Raw genomic sequence first — 23,597 nt, 5'->3', positions numbered from 1 at the left:
GAGGCTGCGGTGGCAGGGGAGGACAGCGGCAAGCGTGCGAGCGGGGACGGCGACGCTGGCACATGGACAGTCAGCGGCGGCAGGATATGGACAGTGAAAGTCGCCAGGAGAGGCACAGGAGGCCAATATCCCTGAAGTGCTGCTGCGCCGCAAGGAGATGCACAATGCCAGATCAGTGAGGCCACGGAGGCACTGTCTGCTACCGGCTGCCATAGAGAGATGGTAGGAACACTGCTGCAACGGCCACACTCCTATCAGCTGCATGTGTACAGATTGTTGCCAGGGGTGGATGGTTAGGGTTAGGGGTTTGTGTTTAGGTTAGGCATAGATTTGTGCTAAATGCTTGCATGTTACCCCTGAACATGACACTATTTACAGCTAATAATCTACGCCTAACATGAACACAAATCCCTAACCCTAACCATCCTTGCCCAGGCAACTATCTGTACACACGCAGCTGCTAGGACCTTACAGAAGTCACCCATCTGAAGCTAGGGCTGTGACGGGGGCGTTCCTGCATCTGAGCCCTATCAAACCCCTAGCTTCCTGGTGGTGGCAAGATACAATAATACCAATGAATTTGTCAAAATTTTCTTGGCACTCTTGATGGATCGCTTCTGCATGTCCTGAATACTAGTACCAAGTTTGGTTCAGTTACACCCAGTAGATGTGTCTCTAGACATCTCTTAATAGAGATACTTTAATTATGATCACCCTGTACAAATCATCCGTGCAAAGTCTGTGAGGATTTTGAGCATAAAGCCAGTGCTGGGAGTTTCAGCTCAACAGCAAATGGAGGCGAGCTTCTCAACTTCAGTCCTCAAGATGCCTCAACAGGTCATATTTTTAGGATATCCTGAAAACATCTGTAGCAAAGTCTGAGTCATTACCGCTATGGAAATCCTGAAAATATGACCGGTCTTTGGGGGGTGGAGGATGGAGTGGGAAGTGAATCTTAAGGACTAGAGTTGGGTAACGCTGGCCTAGAGAATTGTGTAGGCAACTTTGGGACATAATATTCTATAAGACATGTATTAAGTTTGCATGACTATAAGATGAGTTTAGTTTTGTTCGTATTTTTTTGGATTTGGCTGAAAAGACAAACCTATTTTAAAAATTATTTTCTGCAGATTTATGGGTTTGATTTAATACGCCCTTCTTTGCACAGTAAGTTTTATTAAGTAGTTGCAGTTAAAAGTAACTTACCATATTATGAAACTTAAAACGTCTGTTTGCAAGATGCCGTACTCTGTTTTTGTATTAATCAACACTGCATGTTCTCGTTGCGCAGCTGTAGTTTGTGGGAGAGGCTCTCTGTCTTCTAGGCGCTGGTATCCACAGGAATCCTCGGCCTCCGCTAAACACTAAGCGGCAGAGGCCTCAGTGCTGTGATTGGCTCGGATAGAGCTCCGTTCTTTCTACAAACTGCAGTGAGGTGACAGGTGATGATTATCACTAGACGGAGCGTAACCTGTCTTGTTATACATTGTAAGCATATGTGTGTTAGTAAGTGGCAACGTGGTAAAAGTTACTTGTAACTGAAGATGTACTTTTAGATTTCTAATGTTGAATAGTGGAGCTGTGCTACTGTTCTGCAAGGTAAGGCTGTTTTCACATCTGCGTTAGGGCTCATTTCAGGGTTTCCAAATCTCTGCTCTGTGTTTGGAGGAGAGAAAGTGAAATCAACTGAATTCCGTTTTTGTTTTTTTTCTTTGTTTTTTTGGACAGACAATTCTGCAGACTTCAGTTTTTTTAGGATGGAAAAATAGCGCAACCTGACAAAATGGAACCTTTTTTTTTTTTTTAAAACTGCATTGAATGGGGAAAACAGATCAGCTCCTGTTTTTTTTTGTTTTGTTTTTTTCTCCGTTTTAATTTAATTTTATTTTTTTCTCCTCCAAAAACAGGGCAGAGACGGAAACCCTGAACTGAGCCCTAACACAGGTGCTATTTTGTCTGTTTTGCTGCATGACCCACGTTTTTCAGATTAAATAGTTGTCCTGCCATTTTCTTTCAAATTTGCTGGCATAATTCAGAATTCATTGTTCCATCAGTTATGACAAGGCGTCATGGCCCAGATGCAGTATAACTAGCGCAAACCATGATTCTACCACCATTTGCTGTACTGGTTTTCTTTCTCCAAACATAATGCTTCTCATTTAGGCCAAGATGCTCTATTTTAGCCTCATCCGTTCATAGAATATGGTTCCAATAGCCTTCTGGCTTGTCCTCCATTGTTCACTGTACTCCTGATGGTGGACTAATAAATATTAACATTAGCTAATGTGAGAAAGGTCTTTAGTTGCTTAGAGCTTACCTTTTTAGGTTTCTTTGTGCACTATTCTACGTCTTGCTGTAGGCCTGACCATTGTTGGTTGACTACTCCTGGGGATGATAATGGTGGTCTTGAATTTTCTCCTTCATACCCAATTTGTCTGACTGTGGATTGGTGGAGTGCAAATGCTTTAAACCCCTTTTACATGGAATGGCTGTCAGGAGCTGTGAAAAGGCCTCTTGGAAGCCCTGCCATAAGAAGCAATATGTTTGGTAGTGAATGTCCTGAACATATTGCTGAACTGTCATTGTCCCTGGTCCCATTACTAGCTCAAGCCTGCCTTTTCTGTGCACATTGCCCTCCAGACCCTCACACCAGCAGTGGGGGGGAACTGTGCACAAGAAGGGTGGGATTGGTATTGGTGCAGTATGTCTTCACCGGATGTATGGGTGGAGACATATGTTAGATGGGCTGAGTTAGAGTGAACGCCCACAGCTGAGAGTCCCACTGCATCACTACTCTGCTCCGGTAGTAGTGCAGTATGTCTCCAGTGCCTGGAAGGTGTGTGTTCGGCAGCCAATCAGCAGCTGTGAGTGTTCCCTCTAACTTAGACCAGCCACCCATGTCTCCACCCACACTTCTGGTGGAGACATACTGCACAAATACTGGCAGGATTTAGGGGCTCACCCCTAGGTCTCCAGACATGAACACAGCCATTGTCAGTGCCCAAACTAAACCTGCATTCATTGCTGAAGACCACCCGGTTCTAGTTTTGTTTTTCATAACACCACGGCAAACAGAGGGAACGATGAGTGTCAAAGGCTGTACATGTAATGGGCACCGTGAGACCAAATGTCCTTCAGCCAAGAGCCTGAAATTAGTTCCTACAGACACAGAGGCTGTAATGATGGCGCCACCTGTCTCTGGATGGTGAACAATGAAAGCGTTGCAGCTGCTCGTGCTTGTTGGCGATCAGACGGTCTTCTCTATTGGTGGTCTGTTGAGGGTGTCCTTAGCCTGGTCCCCTTGTGTGCCCTCATGCATCCACTGGTCCTAACAGTCTGGTCGGGATGGCCCAGGTGGTTACCAATTCATTTACACAACCATCAGCTTCTATAATTCCAATTCAAACTCTCTCAGCTGAGCAAAATCTCTTTTAATTGTGTCAGTGACATGTCTTGTGGTCAACAAGCTCTACACGTGTGTAGTGACCTCTTTTTCCCACTTAAGTATCCTCTGAGAGCCTTTCTATAGGCCAGTGTTCCCCAACTCCAGTCCTCAGGGACCGCCAACAGGTCATGTTTTCAGGATTTCCTCAGTGTTGCACAGGTGATGTAATTATTGCCAGTGCCTCAGACATTGCCACAGGTGTTCTTAGCATAGGGTATCCTGAAAACATGACCTGTTGGTGGTCCCTGAGGACTGGAGTAGGGGACCCCTGCTATAGGCCAAGGGTGTAACCACTTTTAGGGCCTCAGGTGGCAAAACTACTTATCTAATCCCACCACAACTGCAGTCATTTGCATATCTGCCTGAGATCTAACTGCATGCTGAGTTTTGCACCAAAACAACAATTTCCTTCTAGGTGCTTGATTTTATTTTTGACAAAGTGTATAAGCAGAAATGTGGACCACTATATAATGTTTCCTTTATAGGTAAAGTCTACATTGCATTTACTGCTGAAATTTTAGAAAATAAATATGAATATAGATTTTATTTTCTTTGCATTCAAGGAAAAATTACTACGATCTGTCCCACGGTTAAATATCAAACGTACTGTTAGATCATGCAAAACAGAACAGCATTTTTCGGTTGCAATTGTGTAATAAAAAATACTCCCCTGTCTTGAATTGCTTTTACATACTCGTTATAGCGCCCCCTGGTGGTATTTTGATTTCGTCTTTGAAGATCCTCCAAATGTGTCCATTGCTGGTGACAAGGAGCTGCTAGTACTGTGTTGATTCTTGTGTCCCCTGGATACAAGAGGCTCAGGACTGTTTGCCTGAGCTTATAGTCATGTGTGACCACTGGCTCTGGATACATTAGGGACCTTTTACATGTGGAATATTTCTGCAAGACGCACCTAAGGACTCAGCAATTTCTGCACCAAAATCCACATGTATACATGCATATTATGGAGCAGAAATCGGCAGTGGGTTAAGCTGTATCTTAAGATCTAGGTGCGTATTGCAGATATATTCCACCTTTTGAAAGCTCCCTTAGTGGAATGTCTTGAAGGCGGAATCATAAGAACATCAAGGCGTGCTAGAACAAGTATGTAACAGCATTTTAAGGGATTTTCCCACTTCTAGCTATTTTGCTGCATGAAGCAGACTGTTCCATACATTGCAGTGGCCAGGATTAGTTTTGCAGTCCCATTCACTTCAGTAGGACTCAGCCTGCAGTACCAACCCAGGCCACTGCAATGTACAGAGCTGTCTGCTTCCTGAAGCAAAATGGTTAGAAGTGGAACAAGCCCTTTAATGATTCAAATTGAAGAATTGTTCTGATTTTGTGAGATTCAACACAAAAAAGTAATATTTATTCATGGGGATAACACCTTTTTAAATCCATATGTAGGAAACTTCATGCTTTTATCATATTTCCTCCTCAGACTTATATCGGATCTGTGTTGGTGTCCGTTAACCCTTATAAAGAGCTGGAGATTTACAGCAAGCAGCACATGGAGAGATATCGTGGGGTTAGTTTCTATGAAGTATCTCCTCACATGTAAGTAAATCTCCACAATGAAGTGCTACTTTAGAATAATAAGCGTGGTGGTAAATGATTTTCTGTTTACGAAATGTTCACTACTGCAGCTAATGTGGAACTAGTAATCTGTGATAGCATTTAGACAAAATGCTATGGATAATGGTCTATCTTTCTCTTGACAATGTAATGCATGGCGGACTGGGTTCTTCAGAATGAGAGCCACTATGGCTTATAAAGGGGGATACAGGTTGTCTCGCTTGAACTTTCTTCAGCAGTCCCATTGATGTGAGCAGTAATGCACATGTGCAACTACCTCTGCGCACTCTTCGTGATGCTTCGGGGCCCTGTTCTCAGAAGTGGTGGAGATCCCAGTGGTTGGACTCCCATGATCAGTGCATTATCCTATATTCTCTGGATCTAGGAATAACTTGCTTTCGTGGGATGATCCTATTAATGTATATGTTTCACCTTTTTGAACCCTTTTTTTTTTTCTTGCATAAGTTTAATAATTAAGGAAATTGTGGCACATTTCCCTTTCACCTGTAACTTCAGCCTAGATAGGATGTTAAGCAACTTTGTACATCTTTTAAATTTTCTAATGCCTTTTTCCCTCCATACTTTTCTAGTATGCTAAATTCTGCTGGTTGCCCTTAGAAACAAACAGCAATTCACAGTCAGAAGTTTATTTTTAACCATGAAACTCATCTAAGCTCCCACAATGCACTGCACTCTGGGAAAAGGAAACCGGCAGAATTGTAACTCAGTTTTGTATGTGACCAGCAAAGAAAAAATGTTACTCAGTCAGTACAAGATAAGTAACACTAAATGTTTGCACAGTTACTCAATATTTTATATAGATTTATACTTGACATATTGTTTTGTCATTTTCCTTTCACACCTTTTTTAGAATCCTAGAATGGTAGAGTTGGAAGGGACCTCCAGGGTCATCAGGTCCAACCCCCTACTCAGTGCAGGATTCACTAAATCACCCCAGACATATATTTGTTCAGCCTTTGTTTAAACACTTTCATTGAAGGAGAACTCACCACCTCCTGTGGTAACCTGTTACACTCATTAATCACCCTCACTTTCAGAAAGTTTTTTCTAATATCTAATTTGTGTCTCCTCCCTTTCAGTTTCATTCCATTGCTTCTAGGCTTTCCTTGTACAAATGAGAATAGGGCTGATTCCCCTGCACTGTGACAGCCCTTCAGATATTTGTAGACCGCTATTAAGTCTCCTTTCAGCCTTCTTTTTTGCAAGCTAAACCTTCCCAGATCCTTTAACCTTTCTTCATAGGACATGATTTGCAGACCACTCACCATCTTGGTAACTCTTCTCTGAACTTGCTCCAGTTTGTCTGTCTTTTTTAAAGTGGGGTGCCCAGAACTGGACACAGTATTCCAGATGTCTGACTTGGCAAGAGTAGAGGGGGATAATGACCTCATGTGATCTAGACTCTATGCTTCTCTTAATACATCCAAGAATTGTTTGCCTTTTTGGCTGCTGCATTACATTGTTGACTCATGTTCAGTCTATGGTCTATTAGTATACCCAAGTCTCTTTCACATGTGCTGCTTCTTTAGCTCAATTCCTCTTATTCTGTATGTGCTTTTTTTTTCCATTTTTCTTGCCCAGATGTAGGACTTTGTATTTCTCCTTGTTAAATATCATTCTGTTAGTCGCTGCCCACTGTGCAAGCTTTTCTAGATCTTTTTGAATACTCTCTCTCTCTCTTCCCTAGTGTTAGCTATCCCTCCTAGCTTTGTGTCATCCGCAAATTTGATCAGTTTCCCATCAATTCCCTCCTCCAGATCAAAAATGTTGAACAACACTGGGCCTAGGACAGAGCCTTGTGGTACCCCACTTGATACATTCTTCCACTTGGATGTGCAGCCATTTATGACCACTCTTTGAATACGATCACTCAGCCACGTGTGAATCCACATAACAGTTGCTTTGTCAATCACATATTTGGTCATTTTTTTTCAATAAGTATAGTATGAGATACTTTGTCAAATGCTTTACTAAGGTCAAGAAAAACGATATCCACCACATTTCCCTAATCAACCCAGTCAGTGTTACTATCATAGAAGGAAATTAGATTTGTCTGGCATGACTTGTTTGTTACGAACCCATGCTGGCTCTGGTTAATTATTCCATTTTCATCCAAGTACTTGCATACATGCTGTTTAATAATTTGTTTGAGGATCTTTCCCGGTATAGAAGTCAGGCTCACAGGCCTGTAGTTTCGTGGATCCACCACCTTCCCTTTTTTGGAGATGGGGACAACATTTGCCCTTTTCCAATCTTCTGAGACTTCTCCTGCTCTCCATGAATTTTCAAAAATTATGGAAAGTGGTTCAGCAATTACCTCCGCTGCTTCCTTTAGTATCCAAGGATGTAATTTATCTGGACCTTGAGACTTGAATTCATTTAAGTTAGCTAAGTGTTCTCTCACAATCTCTCTGCTTACAGATAGCCTGCTTTCTTTTATTCCACCAATAGCATAGCAAAGACCAGTTGATGTTCCATCTACTTTCTTAGAGAAAACAGATACAAAATAGGAATTTAAAAGTTCGGCCTTCTCAACATCATTCTTAACCAATTCACCGTTTTCATCTTGTAAGCATCCAATAGCATCTTTTGACTTTTTTTCTTTTGCTTTTGACATACCCCCAAAATCCCTTTTTATTGCTTTTGGCCTCTGTTGCAAGCCTCAATTCATTAATAGCTTTAACTTTTCTAACACTTGCCCTACAGTTTCTGCAGACCGCATTATATTCTCCTTTAGATATTTCCCCCTCTTTCCATTTGATAAACATGTTTTTCTTTGTTTTTAACGTGTGCAAGTTCTGCGTTCATCCATCCTGGTCTCTTTAAATGCTTCCCATTCGTCCTTCTTTTAGGGATTTTTAACGATTGTGCTTTGAGAATCTCATTCTGCAATATTTCCCAACCTTATTAGACATTTCTGTCCTTAAGAGCATCCAGCCATTGGATTCTTCCTTCCTTCTTTCTGAGTTCATTGAAATCTGCCTTTCTGAAATGCAACCTTGAGTTCTGAGTTGTCTCAGGTCTTCCCCCTCTTTTTATGCAAAATTTAAGGATAGCATGATCACTGCCTCCTAAGGACCACAATTCCCTCCCTGTTGGTAAGAATTAGGTCCAAGATAGCAGATCCCTTGTTTTCTCTTCGACCTTTTGGAAAATAAAGTTGTCAGCAAAAGCGGATAAGAATTTGTTGGATTCATTACTTTTACCTAAGATTCCCAACAAATGACTGGATAGGTAAAATCTCCCATAATCACTATGTTGTGCTTTTTGAAGAGCTTAGCCATCTGATGTAGAAAGAGTTCATGAACATCTTCTGTTTGTCCAGGTGGCCTATAGTAAATGCCTACAATAGTGCCCTTTCTCCTTGTATTCTTACCCAAACAGTTTCTACAGAACTCCTCCCATGCTCTGAAGCTTGAATCTCTGTGGAGATGAATGTTTTCCTAACATACAACGCAATGCCTCCCCCCCCCCCCTTTTTTTTTAGGTCTGTTTCTTATTTAAAAAATTTGTATCCTTCAAGCCTTGTGTTCCAATCATGTGTATAATTCCACCAAGTTTCCGTGATGCCTATGACATCATATTTCTCTTCCTGTGTTAGGAGCTCCAGTTCTCCTTGCTTGCTTCCCATGCTCTGTGCATTTGTATAAAAACATTTTAGTTTGTGATCGGTGTCTCTTGCTCCTCTACTTGCCTTTTGAAAATTTTGTCTGTTCTTTCTTTCCACTTCTAACAGCGAGGGTCTCAAATGTATTAATTAGCCGTATATTTTTACCTGGCTTTTCACTTCCCTGCCCATATTGTTCTAGTTTAAAGCTCTTTTTCTGTAAAATTTTGTGGATTATACTGTATAATGTTGTAAATCTGTAACACTTTCCTGTACCCTTTATAAAATACAGTACAAGGGCTGAAGGGGTCATCTGTATACAAAAGGGTAGATTCAGCTTTCATAGCTTCATCAAAACAGATTGTTCAGAAGAAAAATTCCAGAACGGTTAGTCTTAGTGGAATTTTTCCCTATGAAAATGTGGAAAATTTTTTTCCTTTCCTTTCTGAGTTGGCCTATTCTTTTCATACCACAACTTCTTCATGTGTTATTTTTGACCAGTGTTTCTCTTATTTCGCTTGTTGCCAGGCTACGCTGGACCTAAAGCACCAAAGAATTTGTGTATTTATATATAACGCACACATTTCTCACAGATCCCAGCAGGCAGTTTTGTGGTTTTAATGGATGATCTGACATTCTGTCTTCTGAGAAGATAGGAAGCTGTGGTCCCAATGTATTTAGGTGGGAATAGATATCAGTGTGGGAATTAATTGGAATATAAAAAAATTAAGTTGCTCAATATGTTCATGTATTTACTCGAGATACATTTGTATGTTTTTACAGTGTTTGGAAGACAGGTGGTGACTATTTTTGAGGGTGTATACATTGTAAGGCAATGTTTTGGGTGCATTCCTTATTTTTAGAGCAACCATAAGATGTCTTGTAAAAGAGTCAGGTGACCGTTACTCTTTTTGGTTGTTTGCTAATAGGGAACCTGTCACATGGAACACATAGTCTGGACACTGGGCATCCTGTTATACAGCAGAATGTTAGAGTTTTGTGGGAAAAGATTCAGTAAAACATGTAATCCATCCATTTTTTAATTTCTGCTCTGTCTGTTAGGGAGTCCAGTGGGCGGTCCGAGTCGGTGATTGACAGGCTTCTCTTTATAAGTGTACATAAACAGATGATCGGCAGTTACGGAGCAGTACCACCCAGACTCCTAAAGCCCAGAATAAACAGGAGCTGAAAGGGATGAATTTCAAGTGTTTGTGAATCTTTTCACACAAACTCGTATATCAATCTGCTCACCAAATCCTGCTCTATAACATGATATTGTCAGATCAGACGGCATGGTCAACATGACGGGCTTCCTTTAAATCTCTACTTTAGATGTTTGTTCGCACATTTGTACTCAAATTTGAAATTTATATAGATACTTTGTGTTGTGTACACTTGTGCCCTAGTCTCTGTTTAACCCCTTAAGGACCAAGAGCAGTAATTTTGTGGAGCTTTGATCCTGGTTGATAGTAAAAATACAGCGTGGGATTGAAGCTCCTGCAATGTAGCAGGAGCTGGTTAGGTCCTAGGCCTTTTCTCACAGCTAAGGACCCGGAGGAGGAGGCCGAAGGGGTTTTTAATTTCTTCTGCCACCTTTCTTGCAGGTTACATAGTGGTTAATGAGCACTATGTAGTGAAGGAAGAAGTGTTACTTCTACTATTAGACCCGACAATCATGTGACCATTGGCTGCACCATGCCACGGTAGAGCTGCAGGGTCTTAGCAGACCCAGATCAGCTCTGTTACACTAGGGGGATGTTTTCCCCTTTAACTGGGGCTCTTATGGCTGCCTCAGCTACACTGGAAAAGTATGAAATAAAAAAAATATATAGAATAAAATAGAAATATATTTATATAATTTTAAAAAATTGACCCAATGCCAACAAAAGCAGTCGCCATAAGCCTGCGCCCTGTAGTCCAAGACTACGAATTTTATATCTAAAAATGTTCGAAACAAAACGGGAACTCATTCTTGTAGTTTTTATTTTAGAGTAAATATACAAATTTTAAATTATAAATTCTCTTTTTTTTTGTCATTTTTAAAAAATCTTTTTACCCCTAATAAAACAAAAAAAAAATCTGTGAAAAAATAGCCCTATATGGCAGGGGAAAAAAACACAGCAGAAATAATTCTGGTAGCTGAAGAAAAATAGGGCAGTAAAACATAGGTAAAATCCGTAAAAATTGTCTGATCCTTTAGGACCAAAACACCCTGGTCCTTAAGGAGTTAAAGGTTATCGGGCAGTGTAAATCCAGGACTAGCCTGCACAATGCCCCTGTGTATGTGTTACGCTGAAGTGCTGCAACATTTCAGAATAAACACACTTTAAAGTGTGACTCGGACAAAGCTTTGGGTCATGCCAGGCGGGCGGCATCGGCCTCTCCCCGCCCACAGCATATAGACTGACAGCTGTCTTCCCCTTTGTGTATACTTGTAATTGTCTTACAGTAAAGCCTATAAGACAAATACATACTTTGTACAGTCATTTGTGGGGGTTTATGATTCAAAAGGATCATTGTCTCAGTGTGACTTGTGTAAAGTACCAGCCATTGCAATGCAGGGTCTTCTGTCATGAAGTCATTTGTAGTATTTAATCACTGCATATGGAAACCACTTTAAAACTGACCCACCTTTCTAATGTGTGTAGTAGTTTTTTTTTTTTTTTTTAGAGGTCAAAGAATGACTATAAATCTGCCTCCAGATCTATAAAGCCGTATCGCAGGGTAGCATTGAAGGGAATCTGTCAGGGAAAACTGCTGACAGCACTAAGTTGGTGCTGCGGGAGCAGAGCTACCTTTTTATGAAGGTGGTTGCAATCGGCAGCACTGATTAAAACAAACTTTTATGTGCCATGACAAGTGCGCTGAATATTGAGATTCTCCACAGTTCTGATTTTTATAGCCAAGGCATCCACCCAGGAGACCCCTACAGCTGTCCATTCAGGGCTGTGGTGCAGCTCAATGGAGAGCACTTCAGGAAGAAGGCCTGTCTTCAGGGTGAAATGGGAAAAGCAAACTTTTGGTTTGCAAATTTTTATCATCTCTGCTGATGGTAACTGCCTTCACAAAGGTATATCTTAGCCCTATTTAGTGCTGCAAGCAAAACTGCTGAAAGTTTTTAAATTGTGGCAGGAGTTGGCTTAGTACATGGCTCATGAATGTGAGGTCTCTAGGCTACAACTTGTTAAAGCTGATTTTTTTTGTAACTTTTAAGTAAGTAATAATAATCTTTATTTGTATAGCGCCAACATATTCCGCAGCACTTACATAGAGAGGGGGAATACAGCGAGACAAAAATTACAGAACCACGGTTACATAGTAATCAGTTAATGGAAACAGTAGGGGTGAGGGTCCTGCTCCAACGAGCTTACATACTACAAATAATGGGGTGATACAGAAGGTAAAGGGGCTGGAGATGTGCACGGTATGGCGAGATGGAGAGTGAGGGATTCTATACACATAGACAATGGTCAGACATTTAGCCGTGTGACGGCAGAATCGTTATGACTGCAGGAGCGGTTTATGATGGCTAGCAGGGATTGCAGTCAGTAGGTCAGGGAGCATGTTATCAGGCGGCGTATAGAGGTGTTTGTTTAAGGAATGCGGTATGTCTCCCTGAAAAGGTGTGTTTTTAGAGCACGCCTGAAGTTTTTCGAGTCCTAGATTGCCCGGGTATCCTTTGGTAGTGCATTTCAGAGGACCGGTGCTGCTCTGGAGAAATTTTGGAGGTGGGAGTGAGAAGTTTGAATTAGAGGTGTGCGCAGTCTAGTTTCATAAGCAGAGCGGAGAGCCCAGGCTGGGTGATGGATTGAGATGAGGGAGGCAATATAGGGGGGCGCTGCACTGTGGAGGGCTTTGCGGATGATGGTAGTGAGTTTAAATATAATTCTATATTTAACGGGCAGCCAGTGCAGTGACCGGCACAGGGCAGAGGCGTCCGAGTAGCGGCTGGACAGGAAGATGAGCCTGGCTGCCGCATTCAGGATGGATTGGAGAGGGTAGAGTCTGGTGCAGGGGAGGCTGATCAGCAGCAAGTTGCAATAATCGAGCCGGGAGTGGATGAGGGCAACAATAAGCGTTTTTAGCGTGTCTATGGTGAGAAAAGAGTGGATTCTTGCGATGTTCTTGAGGTGAAGCTGACATGTTCGGGCCAGAGATTGGATGTAGGGAGTAAAGTAAGTGAGCTATTGCTGGAATTTGGGTCTCTCTGTCACTGGTTTTTGCTGCTTCCAGATAGGATAATATAAACCTGGTGATAGATCCCCTTAAAAGAATAGCACTTACTATTAGAGGTAGCGCTGATCCTAAAGGTTTTTTTTATTTATATTCTTGTTTCCTGAATCACTTTAGTTTTTTTTCCTGGTTCTCATTGGATCTGCTGCTCTCCACCATACAGTGGATTTAAAGTAACTTAAAAAGACAAGTGTCTTTTCAGACCCGACATATTGGTGACGACCTTCCTGCTCCCTTTGGTTGGTGTTGTCCACTATTGGGGGATCTTTTTTTCTGTACACATTATGATTGGTTCTGCTCAGAGGTTCTGTATTCTGCAGCTATTCACTCGGCCAATATACTTATGCGACTTCTGTCGTGTCTGAGAATGCTACAGGAGAATAAGCAAGTATGATTTGTGTGTCCAATGTACATTAAGTTGCAAGGTGTTTTTACTATTCTTTTACAGCTATGCTATAGCAGACAACTCTTACCGCTCCCTGCGAACAGAAAGAAAAGACCAGTGTATTCTCATATCTGGTGAGAGTGGAGCAGGAAAGACAGAAGCTAGTAAGAAGATCCTTCAGTACTATGCTGTGACTTGTCCTGCCAGCGAGCAAGTGGAAACTGTGAAAGACCGTCTTCTGCAGTCCAATCCTGTTTTGGAGGTGAGGAATGAGTGTTGTGTTGTACTTCACATTTCAGAGCTTATAGCTAGAGATGAGCGAGCGTACTCGGATAAGCACTACTCGCTCGAGTAATTTGCTTTATCCGAGTATCGCTGTGCTCGTCCCTGAAGATTCGGGTGCCGGCACGTAGCGGGGAGCTGCAGGGGAGAGCGGGGAGGAACGGAGGTAAGATCTTTCTCTCCTTCTCTCCCGCCCGCTCTCCCCTGCTCCCCGCTGCGACTCACCTGTCAGCCGCAGCAGCACCCGAATCTTTAGACCCGAGCACAGCGATACTCGGATAAAGCCAATTACTCGAGCGAGTAGTGCTTATCCGAGTACGCTCGCTCATCTCTACTTATAGCCCCTGTCTATATTTCCTGATAGAGGATATGATACCAGAAAGGTTTAAAAATGGTGTAATCATATAGGTTTCCAGGTCGCCTTTTACACCCAAAGTAAATTTTGCCAAACTTCTCCATTTATTCTAAAACCAACATATATACGTGTTTCGAGGCAAAAAAAGAGTATGTATGCTGGTTTTATAACAGCACCAAGCTCTGGTCAAGGCTGGCCCTCCTTCACATCAAACTAGGTTTGATAAAGAACTTGGTGAAAGCCATGGACCGGACTGCGCCAGCATTCAGATACCTTCATTAAAAATTCTCTCAGCTCTGCGGGGCAAAGATTAAAGAGGGACTTTTTGTGGATCATCAGATTCGAGAGCTCTTCAAAGATGACCGGTTCAACAGGTTGCTGCAGTGTGATGCAAAACAAGCATTAAATGCTTTTTGCCTTGTGTCTACAAACTTTCTCGGGAATGTTAGGGCAGAAAACTACAAGGAACTTGTACAAGACATGCTGATGCATTATCAGAAACTTGGCTGCAATATGTCTTCAAAGATCCATTTCCTTCATTCCCATCTGGATTTCTTCCGAGACAGCTATGGTATGGTTAGTGATGAACATGGCGAACGTTTCATCAAGATATCTCAACAATGGCACAAAGATACCAGGGAAAATGATCCACTACCATGCTGGTTGACTATTGCTGGACACTCCACTACCATGCTGGCTGACTACTGCTGGACACTCCACTACCATGCTGGCTGACTACTGCTGGACACTCCACTACCATGCTGGCTGACTACTGCTGGACACTCCACTACCATGCTGGCTGACTACTGCTGGACACTCCACTACCATGCTGGCTGACTACTGCTGGACACTCCACAGAGATGCTGGCTGACTACTGCTGGACACTCCACAGAGATGCTGGCTGACTACTGCTGGACACTCCACAGAGATGCTGGCTGACTACTGCTGGACACTCCACTACCATCCTGCCTGACTACTGCTGGACACTCCACTACCATCCTGCCTGACTACTGCTGGACACTCCACTACCATGCTGGCTGACTACTGCTGGACACTCCACTACCATGCTGGCTGACTACTGCTGGACACTCCACTACCATGCTGGCTGACTACTGCTGGACACTCCACTACCATGCTGGCTGACTACTGCTGGACACTCCACTACCATGCTGGCTGACTACTGCTGGACACTCCACTACCATGCTGGCTGACTACTGCTGGACACTCCACTACCATGCTGGCTGACTACTGCTGGACACTCCACTACCATGCTGGCTGACTACTGCTGGACACTCCACTACCATGCTGGCTGACTACTGCTGGACACTCCACTACCATGCTGGCTGACTACTGCTGGACACTCCACTACCATGCTGGCTGACTACTGCTGGACACTCCACTACCATGCTGGCTGACTACTGCTGGACACTCCACTACCATGCTGGCTGACTACTGCTGGACACTCCACGGACATGCTGGCTGACTACTGCTGGACACTCCACGGACATGCGGGCTGACTACTGCTGGACACTCCACGGACATGCGGGCTGACTACTGCTGGACACTCCACGGACATGCGGGCTGACTACTGCTGGACACTCCACGGACATGCGGGCTGACTACTGCTGGACACTCCACGGACATGCGGGCTGACTACTGCTGGACACTCCACGGACATGCGGGCTGACTACTGCTGGACACTCCACGGACATGCGGGCTGACTACTGCTGGACACTCCACGGACATGCGGGCTGACTACTGCTGGACACTCCACGGACATGCGGGCTGACTACTGCTGGACACTCCACGGACATGCGGGCTGACTACTGCTGGACACTCCACGGACATGCGGGCTGACTACTGCTGGACACTCCACGGACATGCGGGCTGACTACTGCTGGACACTCCACGGACATGCGGGCTGACTACTGCTGGACACTCCACGGACATGCGGGCTGACTACTGCTGGACACTCCACGGACATGCGGGCTGACTACTGCTGGACACTCCACGGACATGCGGGCTGACTACTGCTGGACACTCCACGGACATGCGGGCTGACTACTGCTGGACACTCCACGGACATGCGGGCTGACTACTGCTGGACACTCCACGGACATGCGGGCTGACTACTGCTGGACACTCCACGGACATGCGGGCTGACTACTGCTGGACACTCCACGGACATGCGGGCTGACTACTGCTGGACACTCCACGGACATGCGGGCTGACTACTGCTGGACACTCCACGGACATGCGGGCTGACTACTGCTGGACACTCCACGGACATGCGGGCTGACTACTGCTGGACACTCCACGGACATGCGGGCTGACTACTGCTGGACACTCCACGGACATGCGGGCTGACTACTGCTGGACACTCCACGGACATGCGGGCTGACTACTGCTGGACACTCCACGGACATGCGGGCTGACTACTGCTGGACACTCCACGGACATGCGGGCTGACTACTGCTGGGCACTCCACGGACATGCGGGCTGACTACTGCTGGGCACTCCACGGACATGCGGGCTGACTACTGCTGGGCACTCCACGGACATGCGGGCTGACTACTGCTGGGCACTCCACGGACATGCGGGCTGACTACTGCTGGGCACTCCACGGACATGCGGGCTGACTACTGCTGGGCACTCCACGGACATGCGGGCTGACTACTGCTGGGCACTCCACGGACATGCGGGCTGACTACTGCTGGGCACTCCACGGACATGCGGGCTGACTACTGCTGGGCACTCCACGGACATGCGGGCTGACTACTGCTGGGCACTCCACGGACATGCGGGCTGACTACTGCTGGGCACTCCACGGACATGCGGGCTGACTACTGCTGGGCACTCCACGGACATGCGGGCTGACTACTGCTGGGCACTCCACGGACATGCGGGCTGACTACTGCTGGGCACTCCACGGACATGCGGGCTGACTACTGCTGGGCACTCCACGGACATGCGGGCTGACTACTGCTGGGCACTCCACGGACATGCGGGCTGACTACTGCTGGGCACTCCACGGACATGCGGGCTGACTACTGCTGGGCACTCCACGGACATGCGGGCTGACTACTGCTGGGCACTCCACGGACATGCGGGCTGACTACTGCTGGGCACTCCACGGACATGCGGGCTGACTACTGCTGGGCACTCCACGGACATGCGGGCTGACTACTGCTGGGCACTCCACGGACATGCGGGCTGACTATTGCTGGGCACTCCACGGACATGCGGGCTGACTATTGCTGGGCACTCCACGGACATGCTCCTGAACAGCTGTACAAGAGGCACGCAACATGACTTTTGTCAAAATTTGTTGACCAGTTTAATGAGTACAGCACAAGGCAGATACCCATATAATGTCCTTGTTTTCATGTTATGCGTTCTTTGCATGGTGGGGTGTTGGGACATAATTATGACTCGAGATATATGGGCATTTAACTTATAGATTTTTTTTTTTCTTTTAAAAGTTCCCACAAAAACCTTGTTTTAAGGTCCCAGTAAATATCTTTAAAGGGGACATCCAGCTTTTTATTGATGGCCTATTCTCAGAATAGACTATGAGCTGTTCCCTGAGCCAGCACACTTAACATGGACCTGATGTATTTGGGAAGTAGACAGCTCTATTCCCTCTGCAGTGGCTAAGCTTGGTATTACAGGCAAAGTTCCCATTCCTGTGCACAAGCACACAAGCTTAGTTGACTGCTCATTAATAGGGAACCTGGGCGGCAATCCGCTACCAGTCTCCTATTGATGGCCTATCCTGAGAACCCCTTTTTAACAGATTTTATAATTTTTGTTTAGATAGAACAGATATACTTTGGGCTAAAATAAGCATGCTCCGCTGAGTGTGCCGTCTTTATTAATGGGAAGAGGGGAATAAGCTAAGCCGTTGCCTGGTTCTTCTGTCAGCAGCTTACCTCCTGTGGGAACAAAGGATCCGGTGCATTGAAATCCAGCATACCAGATACTGCTTTCTCCTAATTTCTGCCATCTCTGGAAAGTTGTGACACCCTTATGCACATTAGATAATCAGATTCTGCCAACATTATTGCAATGTGTATGACCACCTTATGGTTCGCCCACTATTATAATCTATAGCAGTGGAAGCGGAGCAAACTTAAGTGACCAAGAGCAAATGTGTTTAAGGTGCTACTGGAAGTCCTATCTCGAAATGTTTTCAGGGTGTCATGAGAACACTTATTGTAATAAGGCCAGACTAACTTTATTTTCAGTAACTATGATACGATCTCACATACGTTTTGTTTTGTTTATCAGGCTTTTGGAAATGCAAAAACCTTACGAAATGACAATTCCAGCCGGTTTGGCAAATACATGGATGTGCAGTTTGACTATAAGGTTAGTATTTACAATGTGTTTTTTTCATTAAGGCTCTGTATATGGATACAAATGTTTCAAAGTTGTTTTTCATAGTTATTTGAAAAGAGGCCCCTGGCTTTGCTTATTTTGGTGGAGGTGTTGGAAAGGAATATAGGCCAAAAAAAGAAATATCCTGGTTAACTCATCCCCCAGAATACATACTGAAGTGCTGTCTTTGAGTAAGGCCTTTGTCACAGGAATATATTTGCGCACAAACATTTTGCGTACACAGAAAATACAACTAATGGCTTACTATGTGGTTGTTCAAAAACACGTATTTTGCATGTGCAGTATACGTGTTGTGCAAAAAAACATGCAGATTGCTCTATTTTCCCGATGCGTAAAAAACGCGGCGCAAATACGCATATGCTCGTGTAACACAAACCTAAACCAACTCAGTTCTATTGTTCTCATACTAGCAGATGTAGTGTAAATAAATAGGATAAAGCTACCCATATGCTAGATTGATAATCTATCAGGGTATTTATAACGAAAAATATTCTGAGAATTCTGTTTTACTGGTGCAAATTAAGGCCTCCTGTCCGCGGGCAATATGTCACTGCATTATCTGCGGCGATAATCCGGCCGCGGGTAATGCAGTGAACGCTTCCCATAGACTTAACCCCTTAGTGACCAGGCTTTTTTGCTTTTTTCCATTTTTGTTTTTTCCTACTCCCTTTTAAAAAATCGTAGCTCCTTTATTTATCCATCGACGTCGCTGTATGAGGGCTTGTTTTTTGCGGGACGAGTTGTATTTTTCAATGGCACTATTTATTGTACCATATAATGTACTGAAAAACTTTTTTTAAATTCTTAGCGGAGAGAAATGGGGGGAAAAAAATGACATTCCACCATCTTTCGGTGCGTCCTGTTTCTACGACGCACAAACTGCAACAAAAACGACCTGATATTTTTATTCTATGGGTCAGTACGATTACTACGATACCAAACTTATATAGTATTGTTTTTGCTGTAGTACTTGTATTTTTTTTTAAGATATTAAATTTTTTTCAATTACTTTGTGCGCGCGATAACTTTTTTATTTTTCCGTCGACGTAGTTGAGCAAGGGCTCATTTTTTGCGGGATGTCCTGTAGTTTCCGATAGTATTAATTTGGAATACATACGACTTTTTGATCGCTTTTTATTGTGTTTTTTTCTGGGAGACAGGGTAACTAAAAAAATACATTTCTGGCGTTCTTTATTTTTTTTTTTTCAGACGACGTTCACCGTGCAGAAAAAATAATGCACTTCTTTAATAGATCGGACTTTTACGGACGCGGCGATATCAACTACATATTTTTATTTTATGATTTAGATTTTTTAATAATAGATATGGAAAAAGGGGGGTGATTTAAACTTTTATAACTTTTTTTTTTTTTTTACAATTTAAAAACTTTATTGATCTTTTTTTTACTTTACTTTGAAGTCCCCCTGGGGGACTTTAACATGCGATGCTTTGATCGCTCCTGCAGTATGACGTAATGCTATAGCATTACGTCATACTGCTTTTTTACAGGCAGTCTATGAAGCCACCCGGCTGCCATGACACCTGCACGGATCCCCCGATCTCACCGCGGGGGGGCCGTGCGGGACCCCCAAACAGCGTTCGGGGGATTTAAATGCCGCTGTCAGAATTGACAGCGGCATTTAAAGGGTCAATAGCCGCGAACGGCCGAGCGCGGCTATTGCCCGCGGGTGTCAGCTGTAATAAACAGCTGACGCCCGCGCTGTATGGAGGGAGATAGCAGCGCTACCTCCCTCCATACACGTCCTGCAGCTGCAGGACGTAAAAACACTATGGCCCGGTCGTTAAGGGGTTAACTATGGACGTCGGGCTGCGCTTTCCATGAGCGGAGAATCATAGCGATTCTCCGCTCGCATGCTCCGATTTGCTGTGTTTCTCTGTGGTGAGCCTATCTATCGGGTTCATCATGGAGACCTGTCAGTTCCCCCCGCTCCCCTGTGGTGGAATATCGCTAGCTGTACATTGCACATGTGAGACCTTTTTAAGAAGAAAAAGATCCAAAACTATCTTTATACTTGTTCTGTCGCAGAGCACACCTTTGACATGCATCTGCAAATCAGAAAAGTTACGACATATGTTTTTGTATGGGGTTTTTGTTTTGTATGTCAATGCATACTACTTGCTTGCCCAAAATCTTTGGGCAGAGCCTCAGTGCTTCAAAGGAAATCTATCAGCTAAAACATGCTGTCCAAACTGCAGGCAGCATGTTATAGAGCAGAATGAGCTGAGCGGACTGATATGTCGTTTTGTGGGAAAAGATTTAGTATATATTGTCATTTATTCATTTACATCTCTCTCCATTCTGAGCCGAGTAGTAATGGGCGGTCTGATCAGTGATTGACAGCTGTTTGTGATTGACTGTACATACAGGATTAGCTGTCGGTCACTGATAGGACCGCCCACTGGACCACTCGGCTCAGAATGTGCTGGAGTATTAATGCATAAACTACAAGTTATACAGAAGTTAAAACATTCTAGATCAATCGGCTCAGCTCCTCCTGCTCTAGAACCTGCTGTCTGTAGTTTGGACCGCATGTTTGGGCTGACAGATTCCCAGTAAAGTGTACCTTGTACTTTCAAAAACTTGTTGATCCAGAAGAAGGCAAAAAAAACCAAGGAGGTAGAAGCCAATTTACCCCATATAAGGGAAAAAATTCCTTCCTGACTCCAATCTGGGATAGTAAAGCTGTGTTCACAAGAAAGTATTCAGTAGATTCCAATTGAAATCCACGTTGTATATGAAGCAATTTCTCCCCCCTCCCGTGGATTTTGAATCCATAAGCGGAAATAATGGACATCACTTCCTGTCACAGAATCCATGTCAGGTTTTCTGCATATGGTTTAGCCCTGTTGAGTCTAATCCATGTGCGGATCTGCAACTGCAGATATACAAATCTGTGGCAGACCACACTTAAATGTCCAGATTTCTTTTCTAATGCAGATTTCATCCTTGTGGACATACCCTCATATCTCATATATGAAATGTATTTTTAGAGTTGATTCAATTATTTTAATTCCAGTTTGGGATATTTATTTCATGCCCATTTTTCATATAGTTTGTAATAGTTATACACTGTTGTTAATAGTTGTAGCTCATTAACTTTTTTGTTTGGTTTAAAGGGGGCTCCAGTTGGGGGACACATCCTGAACTATCTCCTGGAAAAGTCTCGTGTGGTGCATCAGAACCACGGAGAGAGAAACTTCCATATATTCTATCAGCTCCTTGAAGGTGGGGAAGAGGATCTTCTGCGTAGGCTGGGTTTGGACAAAAATGCACAAAACTACCAGTACCTTGTCAAGGTAGGCTATGTGCATTAAAGCACAGGGTTTTACACCTAAAATAAAACTATTGCTCTTCCACGAATAGATTAACAGGGAAGATTGTTATCTTGTCCACACGGTTGTCAATATCTGCTTTTCTGTAAAGATCGTTCACCCCAATGTATGACTTTGTTTCCTCATGAAGGGCCAGTGTGCCAGAGTTAGTTCAATCAATGATAAAAGCGACTGGAAGAATGTTCGAAAAGCTATGTCGGTGATCAACTTTAATGATGACGATGTGGAGGTAAGGGGCGAAGACCAAATAATTTGTAAGATGTCTTTTTCTCTAAACGCCAGTGCGTGTATTGTCATTTTATTTTTTTTTCTGTATTTTAGGAACTATTGAGTATTGTAGCAAGTGTCTTGCACTTGGGAAATGTGCAGTTTGCCAGTGATGAACAAGGGAATGTTCAGGTCACAACAGAAAACCAGATTAAATATCTTGCCAGGGTAAGGATCTTTACTGGGCCATGGGTTGGCATGAATCCATGGCTTGCTGTCAGGATAAAGGCTTAGAGAGGATTGAATTAAAGTCATTCTTAGAATTTAAGAGTTCCTGTGGTACAGTGAGTCAGGTTCAAATATGTGGTTTGGAGCATTGCTGTCCACCAGGGGAAAAAAGTGTAAAGGGAATATGTAATCTGAAAATGGCCTATTTAACTTTTACTGTCATTAAAGAAGAAAAAAAAGTGTGTGTGTGTGTGTGTGGTATTTTGAATGTTATAGAGTTGGAGGAGATGAACAGATTGCTATATAGTCTTATGAAGAAATATTCAGTATAGCTTGTAATTCACTTAAAGGGGTTGTCTCGCGAAAGCAAGTGGGGTTAAGTATTTCTGTATGGCCATATTAATGCACTTTGTAATATACATCGTGCATTAAATATGAGCCATACAGAAGTTATTCACTTACCTTCCCTGCCCTGGCGTCCCCGTCTCCATGGCTCCGTCTAATTTCAGCGTCTAATCTCCCGATTAGACTCGCTTGCGCAGAAGGGTCTTCTCCCATCTGTTCGGTCTGGCACGAGCGGCATTCTGGTTCCGCCCCTTCTACGCGTCATCACGTAGCTCCGCCCCCGCCACATGTGTTGATCCCCCCCCCTCCCCCCGCTCCCTCCTGCTGACAGCCGCTACTCACCGCTCCCCCGCGTCGGCACCCGAACCTTTCATCTCGAGCGGGCAGCTACTCGATAAAGGCAATGCTCGCTCAAGCAATTGCCTTTACCGAGTATACTCGCTCATCTCTATTTAAAATCCATCGTTCAGACCACATACTGTTCTCCATGTGAGCTGGAGATTACATTTTATTCTTCCAGCAGCCCATGGGACAACAATGGAGCTGATTGCAGAACTCAGACCACCTGCTGGACACTGCAAACAGCTCCCAGAAGCTATTTACATGCAAATAAAGTTAATAAAGTGTTAATAGACATTAGTGTCCATTAACACTTTATGCAAAACAATCGCTAAAACTGTCAATCCTGCAATCATTTGAAGGCCTGTCTTTCCATGTAAATAAGGCTTAAGTCTTTATGAAAAAGAACAGAGAAACTGTCTGTCTTGCCTATAGCAAGCAATCTGCATGCATCTTTAATCTCTTATGTTGGGTTTACATCTGTATGGGAGGTACCGTTCGAGTCCTTGATTGAAATCCCAGATGCATGCTGGGCTGTTTCGTTCAGGAAATGCCAGAGGGCAGGACAAAAGCCAAACAGACCCCATTATAGTCAGCAGGGTCCATCTGGAACTGAGTGTTTCCATCATTGGATCAATACTTGGTTTTCTTTTTTTTCTGCTCCCGTGACGGAGTAGGAAAACAGAATACTGATGTGAACCCAGAGAGATTTTCTGTTGCATGTAATTAATGTAACTTATCCCCTATAAATCCATGGAATTGCACAGATCGGCTGCATGGTACTTAATGCCAATATTCTGCAGAATTTATGAAGTCA

General features: G+C 43.8%; 1 protein-coding gene across 4 annotated transcripts in view; it reads left to right on the top strand.

Annotated features, from left to right (window-relative positions):
* MYO1C (myosin IC) overlaps positions 1-23,597 on the top strand; it is a 138,974-nt gene that overhangs the window by 70,284 nt on the left and 45,093 nt on the right. For all 4 annotated transcript variants that reach the window (XM_066599665.1, XM_066599662.1, XM_066599664.1 and 1 more), the window contains exons 3-8: positions 4,890-5,005; positions 13,333-13,531; positions 18,197-18,277; positions 21,446-21,625; positions 21,792-21,890; positions 21,983-22,096. In XM_066599665.1, coding sequence (XP_066455762.1) covers positions 4,890-5,005; positions 13,333-13,531; positions 18,197-18,277; positions 21,446-21,625; positions 21,792-21,890; positions 21,983-22,096 — 789 coding nt within the window. The remainder of the gene's footprint in view (positions 1-4,889; positions 5,006-13,332; positions 13,532-18,196; positions 18,278-21,445; positions 21,626-21,791; positions 21,891-21,982; positions 22,097-23,597) is intronic.

Source organism: Eleutherodactylus coqui, chromosome 4, assembly GCF_035609145.1.
Source record: "Eleutherodactylus coqui strain aEleCoq1 chromosome 4, aEleCoq1.hap1, whole genome shotgun sequence".
NCBI lineage: Eukaryota > Metazoa > Chordata > Amphibia > Anura > Eleutherodactylidae > Eleutherodactylus > Eleutherodactylus coqui.
The sequence above is the reverse complement of the archived record's forward strand: the minus strand, read 5'-3'. Positions and strand labels throughout refer to the sequence as shown.